The sequence below is a fragment of the Petromyzon marinus genome, chromosome 22, assembly GCF_048934315.1.
Source record: "Petromyzon marinus isolate PM22_M1 ecotype Great Lakes invasive population chromosome 22, UKy_Petmar_22M1.pri1.0, whole genome shotgun sequence".
Classification (NCBI taxonomy): domain Eukaryota; kingdom Metazoa; phylum Chordata; class Hyperoartia; order Petromyzontiformes; family Petromyzontidae; genus Petromyzon; species Petromyzon marinus.
This window is the reverse complement of record NC_133688.1, coordinates 15,301,430-15,313,901: the sequence shown is the minus strand read 5'-3', so window position 1 is coordinate 15,313,901 and position 12,472 is coordinate 15,301,430. Positions and strand designations below refer to the sequence as shown.

At 42.1% G+C, this 12,472-nt stretch overlaps 1 protein-coding gene across 1 annotated transcript; it reads left to right on the top strand.

Annotated features, from left to right (window-relative positions):
* The first annotated feature begins 2,148 nt into the window (after positions 1 to 2,148).
* LOC116944945 (synaptotagmin-2-like) lies at positions 2,149 to 9,413 on the top strand. The gene is made up of 5 exons (XM_032958921.2): positions 2,149 to 2,616; positions 5,140 to 5,246; positions 6,098 to 6,511; positions 7,525 to 7,633; positions 8,288 to 9,413. The coding sequence occupies exons 1-5, from the start codon at positions 2,244 to 2,246 to the stop codon at positions 8,614 to 8,616; spliced, it is 1,332 nt and encodes a 443-aa protein (XP_032814812.1). The 5' UTR covers positions 2,149 to 2,243; the 3' UTR covers positions 8,617 to 9,413.
* Positions 9,414 to 12,472: the final 3,059 nt, after the last annotated feature.

Genomic DNA, 12,472 nt, shown 5'->3' with positions numbered 1-12,472 from the left:
TGGCTTCCAGTCGCCGAACGAACTCATTACACACAAAATGCTTGCCCAAAATCAACCACAATACCTCGCTAAACCATCAAGAAAACTCCGGTCATCCTCGCAGCGACTTTTGGCGAGCCATCGCGCAAAGACGGTGACTGCATCGCGCGCTTTCAGATGCGCTTCTGTGACCGTCTGGAACGCTCTTCCTTTCGAAGCCACTGAAACAATGCACTTTTAAATCTAGATTGAAAACTAATTTATTTAGAACAGTTTTGTGTGTATTTAGTTTGTTGTCCGCACCTTCGATTAGCACGGTTGGCAACTTAAGGTGCAAAATATGTTCTACATACATACTGTAATGAGTTTTACGCGTGTCTTCTGGTTGGCATTATCCCTGCAGAGTGCAACACAAGCCACGTGGTGGCAGAGTGAGATAGACGGAAGCGTGCAGAAGAGGCCAAGGTCTGAGTGTATGTACACAGAGTTCCCAACTGTTCTTTGACTTGAATAAAGGAAACCCAGATGCATCCTCAATTGGAATATCTTGAGTTCGCAGTCCACCAGGAAACTGTAAATTATACAATTTTGGTGACAAGTAATGTCTCGACCAAATCTGAACAATACAGAGGCACAATGAATGGATGACCGCCCTCAGCACGCTGAATGCTCTTTAAATGAGACTCGTATATTTAGCCCACCAAGTGGTGCTCTTTCTATTCAGCATCATTGACCTTTTCAAAAGGTAAAGTGCCAAACGTTTAATAAAAATGATGACATTCTTATGTCTGGGTTTGTAAGCCCCTTTACCAAGAAAGGTGAACAAGACATGCGGGTCAATGATAGATAATGTAGACCTGCCGAGACATCAATAACTGCAATACCTGGAGAGGAATTCATCAAGCAGTGGATAGAACAAGGCTAATAATAATTTTAATTAAGTGATCAAACAAAATTATATTAAATTACCGTATTCCTATGATGATGCCATTGTGCAACGATTAGCACTGGACTAGCAAAACATCAGTCGATGGGCATGTCGAGTGTGGTGGGGGAAAGTGTGGGTACTCCCACCTCTTCAAAGACATCTGACCAGGGTGAAAGAGTAGGCAAAATATCCCCCGAATGAGGTTATCTAGCGGAGGCAATTGCATTAGCAGTGCAATAAGTAAGTAATCACGAGGCTGCACCTTTTTCTTTGTTTTACTATATTCAAGTATTCACGAAGTCAGCCTTGAAAATTTGCTGTATAGGTCAATGAAACGGCTTCACTCGGGTAACAAACTTCGGGTAATGAACCTCGGAAATGTTCCAACAGAATGTTCAGTTTTGAGTTTTAGAGCTGGGCAGTTTAACTACCCAGGCAAGTATTCATATTCTGTATACAGGATTTGCATTACGCAAAAAGAGCGTTACCTACATACGCCCTACTGCTGTGCAGTATACTTGTATAGAGTACATATAATTTTGAGTCAACTTGTTTTGTTTGTCCTGACCAGATGTATTAATATTCTAACAACATTTCTGTTTTCTTCGTCGAACGTGTCGACGACTATTCGCAAAAAATACGGGGAAGATGAAGCCCTGCAAATTGCCTACTTTCAGGCCACTCGCTCCTGTCGGAAGGGCATGACACGATAGGGAGCTGAAGAGAGAGGGTACCTCAAGAGTTTCCAGAGGGCATTTGGCCCACTCTGCCACAATGGCCAGATGTCTTGGATGGGTTGGGCGTTCCAAGAATGTACTCCACCACACGTGAACTGACGGTCGACTGTGCTGTTACCCATTCATGATGCTCGGTTGACGCGGCTATGGGGGCCCAGCGCGGTGGGTTAAGTAACTCTACAATTGTTTAAACTACCATGCCAGGAGACGGAACCGAACTGGTGGCCTCTGGATTTTCAAGTCCGGTCTGCTGACCATTAAACCATAGCAGTATTAATGAATGCGTTAAAAAGCCACCAACACCCCAAATGTACTTTATAACCATAGCGAATTCTTCCTTTAAATTAAATTCACATATAAAGACTGTAATTGTTTTTACTTGTATTGCGTTGCTAACACACATTTTCGCTTGTCACTCCAAGGTGTTACTATTACCTGCTAAGTCAAACTTAAAAAAAAAGAAAATTCCCCGAGGCAACGAAGCTGGTACACGCCCACATACTTCTCAGCCTAGCCACACACACACACACAAAATAAAGACCCCCAAACAATCAAAATATACACCTGCCCGCCATTGTAAAAGGTGGCCGCTTATCAGCATGCCTCCCTCTGCCGAGGCATCCCAAGACGGGTTGCTCATTGTTGTGGCGGTGGTATTCCCGGTGTCGTGCGTGACAGTGGCTGCCATGTGCCTCTACTGCGACCTCAGGAGATGGTTTACATCGTCCGACGACGGGACGAGTCTCGAGCGAACGAGCAATCCGGAGCCAAAGGGCAGCAACAGCATCAGAGTCATCCAGCCGGACCTGAAGCTCAGTCGCAGCAGCAGCGCCGTTTACCTGAACAGACCCAGCAGAGAGGACTTTGAAAGGCGCTTCAGCATGCCTGCTGGAGACTCCTTGGCCCGGGTTAATGTGATGCAAACCAATACATCTCTACTCCAGAGCCAGATGTACTACTCATCTCCTGACGGTAAGATAGCGGAGGGGGGGGGGGGTTTATTTGCATTTTTCATACATGCAAATATTTACAGAATGTTGATGTTGAATGGCCTTCATTTAAAGTGATGTTTCGGGAGTGTTTCGTGTTTCGTTATGCCCCCCCCCCCCGGATGCTGTACTGAGTTACTTTATGAATTGACTATGATAGGTGCACATAGTGGGGGAGGAGGGTGGCCGTGGCGCAGTTCTCCAGCACTGTGCTGACACTTGTAAGCAGAGTTCGATTCCTGGACACGACTAACATCAGTGGCGAGTGATCTGAAATGGTCCTGGGTTATTACCACCTTTACATTCTTCGTGCAATCTGCACCGACCAGCGTGGTGAAGCGTTGGTCAAACAAATCCAGTGGCCATTATGACGAGGGGAGCCCTTCATCCAGCGGTGGAATGACAAAGTGTGTCAATTTGGCTTCCAAAACGTTCATTGTTACAGGTGCACGCACACTTGCGAGAGCGATGCATTTTTTTTAGAGCGAGGGTCTGAAAAGATATTAAACCACCTCGAATTGGTTTTGAACCTCTGTTAAGCGAGCCTACGGATCGTTGCAAAGCCCTGTTTGTATTTGGTAATTACACAAATTAGGAGCTGCCGTGGCGTCAAGGTGATCGCACTGTGGACTTGCAATCCAGAGGGCGCCGGTCCCATTTCATCTCGCGCGCGGCAGTATCAATGGGTACAACACATGTTGTCTGTGGTGGAGCAAAGTGTGGGTATAACATGCCTCTTCCAACACGCCAGGTCAACATGGAAGAGTAGACCAATTGCCATCTATAGAGTTTGCTACAGTGGAAGCCCTTCTGCAAGGGTGTGTCCCTCCTTGTCAGCCCTTCTGCAATGGCTTCCAGGACCTCGCCTTCACTATTTTGACGTACTGAAATATGCATTTCGACTTTGGTGGCGCCAAATCTGAACAGCAATGTACTGTAATATTCCGTTCCCTTCATGCTGCTCATACAGCAGTTGTTTTGTGATTTATGGGTTGAATGGTCAACTGCTAATGGATTTTAGAAACGTTTAGAATACGACTGCAAATGCAGGAAACACTTATTTGAAATGCAAAAAATGACAAGCACAGAGACACAATATGAAGTGTGAAACTGGATGTGTGACATTCCAGAAAAAAAAGGTCAGCTACAGTTTTGGGCAACGCGAGTGCTCAATCCCTGTACAACCCCAAGGGTGTGTCCCTCCTTGTCATACAACATCCCCAAAGCAGATGTGCAACAGCAGCTCTGACAAAAAAAAAACGACTGCGTATAAATACCACCAACGGCACGTCTCTCACGTTCATTACGACCTTCAGGGCACGACAGGACATCTTGTGATGGTATAATTACTATGTGCTGCACCATTTAAAGCACCATGCTGACCAAGGCAGATTCCACCCTTAGTTTAAAAACACGTGCACGATGGTAATGTTCTACTTCCAAAGCAAACTGTTAAGATTCAGCACCCCACTTTGCCCTTGCTATGGTTCAGGGTTGTTGCTATGGTTGGTCACAACCCATCGTAGTGATGGGACTACATACAGGTTTTTTTTTACTCAAATTCTTCGCGTGGAGTGAAATCTGCAATCAAAATATTCACATGGGACACTCCTCAAACCAGCCCTTGTCAACAAGATTTTCTATCTCGAGGGATTTTCTAGGTGAACGTTTTTTTTTTATATAAAAAAGGCACACCATGATTGCCAACGAGCATTGCCACTCGAGCTGCAACTATTACCTGATGAAATAATTTGGTAATGTTGATTTACTGGCTTCTTTATGAAAGTGAATGTGACTCGAAAAATGCTTGCATAATTTCTGCACATGGGGATAAAAACATGCATTTTATGTGTCAAAAGTTTAGGTTTGAAGGGAATTATGACATCATCTTCATCGTTATCACATTGGGCTTGCTCTGCAGTGAGTTTTGAGAGCAGATGACCATTTTAGAATGGCTACTGATTAATCGACATATAAATCAGTTATGATTTTGAACAATCAGTTCAAATTTGATCAATTTATGAAATAATAAGTTTCAGAAATATTTTTTCAGCACATTGCGTGACGTTATACCATTGCAAATGTGTACAAAGTCACATCCTTGCCACGTGCATCCACCCAGGTGCCTCAGCGGTAGAGCGGCTCACACTCTAAAGATTGCAAGTTCAAATCCTGATTGGGAGTGACTCGGCCCATCATCTCTCTGGGGTTGATCAAAATGAGTACCACCTTGCGGAAGTCCATAATGGTTACCTAATGGAGAGACTCACTCCCACCATAGGAATGTGAAATTTCCACCACTGGGCTCAAGGCTGTAAACAGGAAATGAGCACCGTCTCAATGCTCAATCGCATTGAATATTTAATTTTAAGACAATTCGACAAATTACAAAATTTACTTAGAATAAATGCAATACATTTAGTTTCCCATTCCAGTGGAAATAATTTGCCCATTCCCGAAATGCTTTGTTGCGTGCGTTTGCCACTGATCGCGAGCGTCTCAACAGGTTCTCAGTATGGATCTACCAACCTGCTAATCAACTCGCGCCGCCCATCTATAAACAGCCCACTGGACCCAAGCCAATTCAACGTAGACATTTACAAACAGGTTCAAGTACGTGCACATACAATAACAATGTGTTCAGTTTACTTGTTGGGCATGTCTGCTCAATCGTGCATATTGTTTTTTTAACAAATACCTTGATTGCTCTTTTATTTGTGAGTTGTATAACGAGCCACGGTTGACATCAGGGGCAAATGATATCCAGTTATTGTCCCTCCAGCCCTCCGCTTCTCAAACCTGCACTGATCAGTGTGGTGAAGTATAGTCAAATAACCTTTACTACCGACATAGCATGGGGAGGCATCCATCCAGCAGTGGATTGACTAAGGGCTGTGCTGTTTTATTTTTAGTTATTTTATTACAATCTTGATTTTCAAACTAAAATATAAAGACATTTACAGACATCTTTACACATTGCCAGAGTACTCTACTGAATTAAATAACCACTTTCAAATGTAGAACTACAACTCTGTATCGTATATATTACTGCATATTCAAATAATCAGCCACATTGATTATATAGCAATATATGTTCCTGGCTTTATTGGGGTATATTTTTCGATTTAAAGCTTTCGTGACTGCAAGGATTCATCTTCTTTGGTTCTTTCGGTAAAGTCACGTAGAATGCTGTCCTCCAGACAGTCTCGTCCCTTCACCTGATGAAGGCCACTTGTGTTGTGGCCGAAACGTCGTGAGAATTTTATTGTGTTATTTTATTTTATTAATTTATTATTTTATTCTCATTCTACGTGACTTTACCGAAAGAACCAAAGAAGATTTATTGGGGTAATATATTACGTAAAATATAAAGTCTATCCAGTATACAAGGGCTATAAATAAAAAGCTTGCTTGTAACAGCATTTGCTCATTTGCACGTCTTACACTTCTGCCTTCACAATCAGCCCCTGGAAAATGTTGAGGAATCTTGTCCCCTGGGCTCCATCAACTTCTGCCTTTTATATGAGGAGGAGCTGAACATCCTGACCGTTCAGATCATCCAAATGCGGGATCTGCCAGCAAAAGAATTCGGGAAGCCAGCCTCCTTCATCTGCACCGTGTCGCTACTGCCGGACGTTTCGTCGCTGCAGAGCCAAGTCCATCACAACACCCCGAACCCCATCTTCATGGAGAGCTTCCTCTTCTCGGTGCCCCTGCTGGAGCTGCACCGGAGGACCGTGCTCATCAAGCTGTTCGACGTCGACAGATTCTCCAAGAAAAACATCGTTGGCAAAATCGAGCAGCCCTTGCGAGACCTCCTGCTGGACATGAAGGCTCCCCAGCACTTCCTCAAGAAGATGAAGCCGTGCCTGAACGAGGTATGCTCACACGCTGAGAAGTCTGGTGTGATCGATCGCTTGGTTGAGCGCTCACTTTTATTTTCATTTCGTGCACTCAGTTTTCATACTGTGGTACACGTTATTCATACGGTGCACATATTTTTTTTAACCACTTAGACGCATTATGAAGAGGTTGTGGTGTTTTTCCAGGTTAAATAATTAAAGTGACTATCATGGGATCAAACAAGTCTCAGCTGAATGAACCTTGAACCGTGCATGTAGCTGAGCAATGGTAGCAAGGTTGCGACATCCTCTGAGCCCGCGATGTCTTACAGACACTCGATATGGATTTCTGTAGATATCGTGTACAGGGTTTCGTTTATTGCCATTCAACTTGAGCAAAAGGTTACACACCTTTATGGGGACACAATGGAACGCTAATCATCCATTTCCTTTTAGGGAAGGCTCAAGTACATGTTGTTTGGGTGTGGTTGGCCACATCAGATAAATATTTTGGTGGATACGCCCAAAGGCTGACAACACCTTTATTATTTTAACACATTGAAACACGTATTGTTTCTAACACGGTAATGTTCACACAAAAGGAAAACAAAAGTCTCAACCTGACGTGAACACATTTATTTGTCACCTTTTGACTGCCACCGCTGTATAAAGTTCTACATTCCAGTGCAAATTCACGGATTAAATCGACCTTCTGTGTTCTAAATGTTGGTGAACATGTTGAACACGACTCCATGGCCGGCTGGTTTTACCCTGAAATGTTTTTGAAATACAGTCATTCAAATGTACAATAAGCCAGGGCCGTGTCAGCATCTACATTATCATCTATTTGACCAGTCGGCACATTCGACCTACCATTGTAGGCAAAAGGTCATCAGTGCAGTTTATCAGAATGTGTGAACCACACTTCCTAGAGCTGGCCTTTGTGGACAATTCACAAGCTGGTAAGTCTGTCAATGCAAAGCTCCATATACAACACAATATGATAATGAATTTAACATTTGTGTTTTGCATTGTAATGTATCTTTAAGGAACATGGTGAGTTGTCAATATCGCTGGGTTACCTTCCAAACGCTGAAAAGCTTACGATCACTGTGTTACAAGCACGGAACATCAACGCAATTCAAAATGGATCCCAAGGTAGGTTTTCAGTTTTGAGAGTGGCATACACATGGCCATCATCGTTATCAATCAAATGCCAAGTGCTATTTTTCAATTATACAGAGAACAGTTCTTCCCTCTGGCTCAGCCGTCTGAAATACTGTACCGTAATTGATTAGTTGACTAATTGACGAATAATTACAATGGGAATACTTTTTGAAGTTGACTCCATGGGTCCCATTACAAACGATAGCCGCTCTTACATCCTGCCACCCGAAGGCAGCAAACCCTATGTAGCCAAACCTAGCGTGGTTATGCCAATGGTTTTAACAAGCGCCACCCATGAACTCTCATCCATTGTCACACTTACGAACAGAGGTGAGACTATTTCCCAACTAATTAAGTGTTGTCCGATTTGCCAAGCAAACAAATACTCAGTAGAGTTCAGTACTTGATTACATAAATGGGATATCCCAGCTCTATTACACAGTGCTATAGTGTACCGGATGGTTTTGCGTTTGGTAATTCCACAAATCAGTCTATGACTGACATAACTGCCGATCATTGTAGAGAGCTGAGGCCTGGTTTAACCTGCCTAGTTACCATGGGCCATGTGGCAAACACATTAACAACAAGAATGTTCTTAAGTTATAATTTGAAGTCATTGTATCTGTGTTTTTTTTCCTCTCTCAGGACTATTTGTAAAGCTGACCGTTTCTGTGGAAAATGAAAAATATATCAAAACCAAAAAAATAATGCAAAAACAAAGAGATGGTAGTATCGAGTTTAATGAATCTGTGGCTTTCAGCTATTCATCTGAACAGCTGGCAAAGACAAACCTGTTATTCCAGGTTATCCAGACCAGCAGTGGAAAAAAGAAGGTTGAAGTTGGGCGCATCTTGTTTGGCAAGGACAGCTCTGAAAAAATACTGGCTCGGTGGAAGGTCATCATGTCTGGACAACCTGCCCGGGCCGTCTGGTACAAATTAAGCGCACCTGAAGTGGACCCCGGATCTCCATAACTGTCAATTGACAATATTACATCACAAAAATACAGTGACACTTTTCTTTGAGACTCCTGGATAATGTTTAAAATGAACTGTACATTTCGAAAGGTTTACAGGAGTTAAGTACCAATGACTGATGAATGTGGGATGGACTTGTTTGTTCTTTAGTCAGGCTAATATTTACAAGCTACAAAGGCGGTTGGTTGGGTGACTCGTGGGTGGATTATACTGTGCCTGGGTTTGGGAGCTAACGACCCCTTAAGAGCCTGGGTTTTTAGCTCCTGCGTGGACATGTAAAGAGTGAATTTTGTTTGCTCAGCCCACAGAGATTGCCAAAAAATGACAAGATTGATGGCACCAGCTCAATTACATTGCACTGAAGAAACCCCGAATAAAAAGCTGTAGCTCCTGTTCTTGATTTAATTACTGTACAGAATATGGTGTATATATTAGAGGGCACGTAATTGACTAAAATTCGAGGGTGTTCACATTTGGCACAATGTTTGTGAAAAGCGTGTCTGAACTATGGATTGCATTGGGAGTAGATTTTAAAACTGCAAGGGTACATTTCAACAACAAAAACAAATGCCAGTCATCCAGTTGTCGTACAGAAATCACCCAACTGGTCAGAATAAAAGAAGGCAATTAAAAATGCAAAACAGTAATTCAATACTGAAATAATCCAGTGTTTGATATTCAAAATAACGTTAAAGTGCAGTATTTTGTTGTTGTTTTATATACAGTCGTTACTTTAAGTCTTTGCATAGCAAGTTGCTTTCAGTAATCATGAATAAATACTTTACAGCAAACCATTGATGTCGTTGATTCGCATTTTACCACTCTACGTTTCAAATTGAAGTTTCACTTGTTTATTTTTTATTATGTTGCATGGTAAGATGCTGTGGTGAGGTTCTGCAATAACTGGCCCAGCAGCAACTGCAAGATATATAACAAGATGCAGCATGCAAGATGCGGCCTCAAGGCACACCTCATGAATTGTGCACACATCAATGTGTTTTACGTTTCCTTTGTGAACAAGTTTGAACATCATCATCATTATTAATGTAGAACACTGAGCTGTTGCTGTAGGACTGCAGAATCAAATAGAAAAAAATCTGCCAATCCTGATGTTTTTAATGCACTTTGGTCATGTACGGAAATATTGTGATGTGATTTGTAGTTTACTTCAAACTGCATACATCCTCTGTACAGAGGCCAGTTTTGTTGGTTTGGCCATGGAAAATTTGATTTGTATCCATAACCTTTCTTGAGCGTAATGTCCTAGTCATTTATTGTACCTTTTGACAAGCACATTTTTGTGCCGACGTAACTCATGCCGCCATAGCTTTGACAAAAACATTGACCGCATTGAAATGAAAATTATAAGAATTGTGAAACACCAAATTTATGGCTGAAAAATCCAGGTTTGAGTTAAGTGCAGTCGATTTTGGTTACATAGACCACAGCGCGCACGAGTATTGCACAAAACACATAAATATAAATACCTAACCACATAGACAAGAAATATTTACAGATTTTTACATACATATGTACACGTACAGCACTTTGCCAATCCACTACTGGGGGGAGGTTCTCCTGGTGCCACGTGGGTGTTTTGGGTTATTCGACCGTAGTTCACCACGATGGTCATCGGTGAAGGTAGGGGGGCATTGATGTTGGGGCATAGCAGAGTACAGCACAACAAAGTATTTGTGTCGCACTGACCTCTCATGCACACACCGTAGCCCCACAGCAGCCAAAAAGCGACCGAACGTGCATGGTGGTGACCCCATCCAAGCACTATTCAGGCTCAAAGTTGTTAATCTCTGGAGATAATTTTGTAAAAAAAATGTTTCACATGGCAGTTACAGTGATATATATATTTTAGAGATGCTTGTCTACGGGGGGGTCGGCGAATTTACCTTGAGCCAAAATAATTTTATATGGTTCTCATCCAAACCATGGAATTAAAGAACACGCCTTATACATTTAGCAATGTCAAGTGTGAATAATTAATGACAACACAGACACAAATCTACTAGCATGAGAATGACTGTAATTCTTTCCCTGTTTCTGTGGTTTGGGACAGTCATTTTATCTTGAAGGCAAAACTATTTAAGAGATTACCATGCTTAAAACATTTTATTCCTGTAATGGAAGGAAATACAAACACACGGAGCACTTAGATACTAAAAGGTGCAAACATATTTTTGTTTGTTTTCAGAGAGGGGTCGTTGAGGATATGGCATCATTTTAATGAGAGCAGGCAGGTGTTTCCTGCAATAAAATTGGGCCTCTGTGTGTCTCTCACACGCACATACCTTAAATGTGCGCTAATCACACAAACAGCCTTGAACCATATGTTCTGAACTTAAAGTGTCATCAGTGCGGTGTGCCTGCAATCTGAGCAACAAAAAACATTTCCGTCACTAGCTCCTATTTACGTGATGGAAATTAACCGATTTGCTTGAACGGTATAGATACAATCTTAATGTAAAAAAATTCGATTGATTCGACTTACAGTATTTCTCAAAATGTTGAAAGTTATAACCCACTAGAGCAGTGGTTCTTAACCTGGGGTGGTGCCCGCACCCCTTGGGGTTGCGAGGTGCCCTTTCGGGGGGTACGAGACATGGCCAGATTTTTTTAGAAGGTAAATCACCGAAAACACAAATTCTGCACTGGCACGTAAGTACAACCACCCACTTTTTAAATCAAACCCTATATATTAATTAACATTACACATTTGTTTACGATTGAAAACCAAAGGGGTGCAGGCTGCAGTAAAGATTAAGAACCACTGAACTAGAAGGATTTATGGTTACATTTGAGTAATTCCCCCCCCCCCCCATTTTTATCGTAAATGTGCTATTGGCGTTACATCATGAGATGTGTAATTCGGATCACTTACAGATCAGTGTCAACCCTTCGTATCTGAGAACGCCCTGTGGAAGTGGATATTACACAGACACCTCCCAGATCCCTTAACTTGGCCTCTGGTCAACAAACAATATCGGGCAGCATTTTCCCAATTGCGTGACATTCAGATCGATTTTGTAATTTTCAGAGCTATAATTTAGTCATATTAAGTGCAAACCCGCATTTAAAAATGATTGTTTTTTTGTGCAGTCATTGGTGACTGGTCTGAGACCATCCGCTTTATATAGTTGAGAACTCAGTTTAGTCACAGGCAGCTGCTTGGATTTGAAGCCAGGATCTCAGTTGAGTTCAGTAGTTTATGGGTCGAGTTCTGTATATATTGGTTTATTACATCTACCAATAACATATGGTGCTGCCCTTCTGAACTCCTGGTCATTGTATTCTGTATTAAACAGGTTTTTGATGGAACAGTGTCACATTTGATCGCACGTGACTGTCAGTGGCATTTCCGCATTATTATAATTCATTATAATTTACAGCTTCATTGCTATTTTGTTTATTATAATTTTAGTAAAGTGCTGCGCATTGCAAAGAGGCCATCTGCTTCTTCGCATGGCAGATAGAAAAGGAAGTTGCAATGCATAAAAAATATACAAATTTGGTTTTGCATCAGCACAGACTCGCTGCGCTGACTCGATCTGTTGAGTAGTATAGGATTGTTTGCATTATTTACTCTCCACAATAAAAAACAATCATTTGAGATAGACCCATATGGCAGCTATGCTCCAAATGGGTCTTTGAAATATCGTAACCTCACAATCTGCGATAATGAAAACGATGTAATTGCTCCTCTAATCGGTGGCACACCGCGTTGGAGAGATTGTTTTTCGCGGATTACTGGAACCTCCGCAGGGGTCGGCGGATTTACAAAGGCATCAACCCATATCAGCGCGGATTCAAGAATTGGAGTTCTGCTGTACACACATAGTGC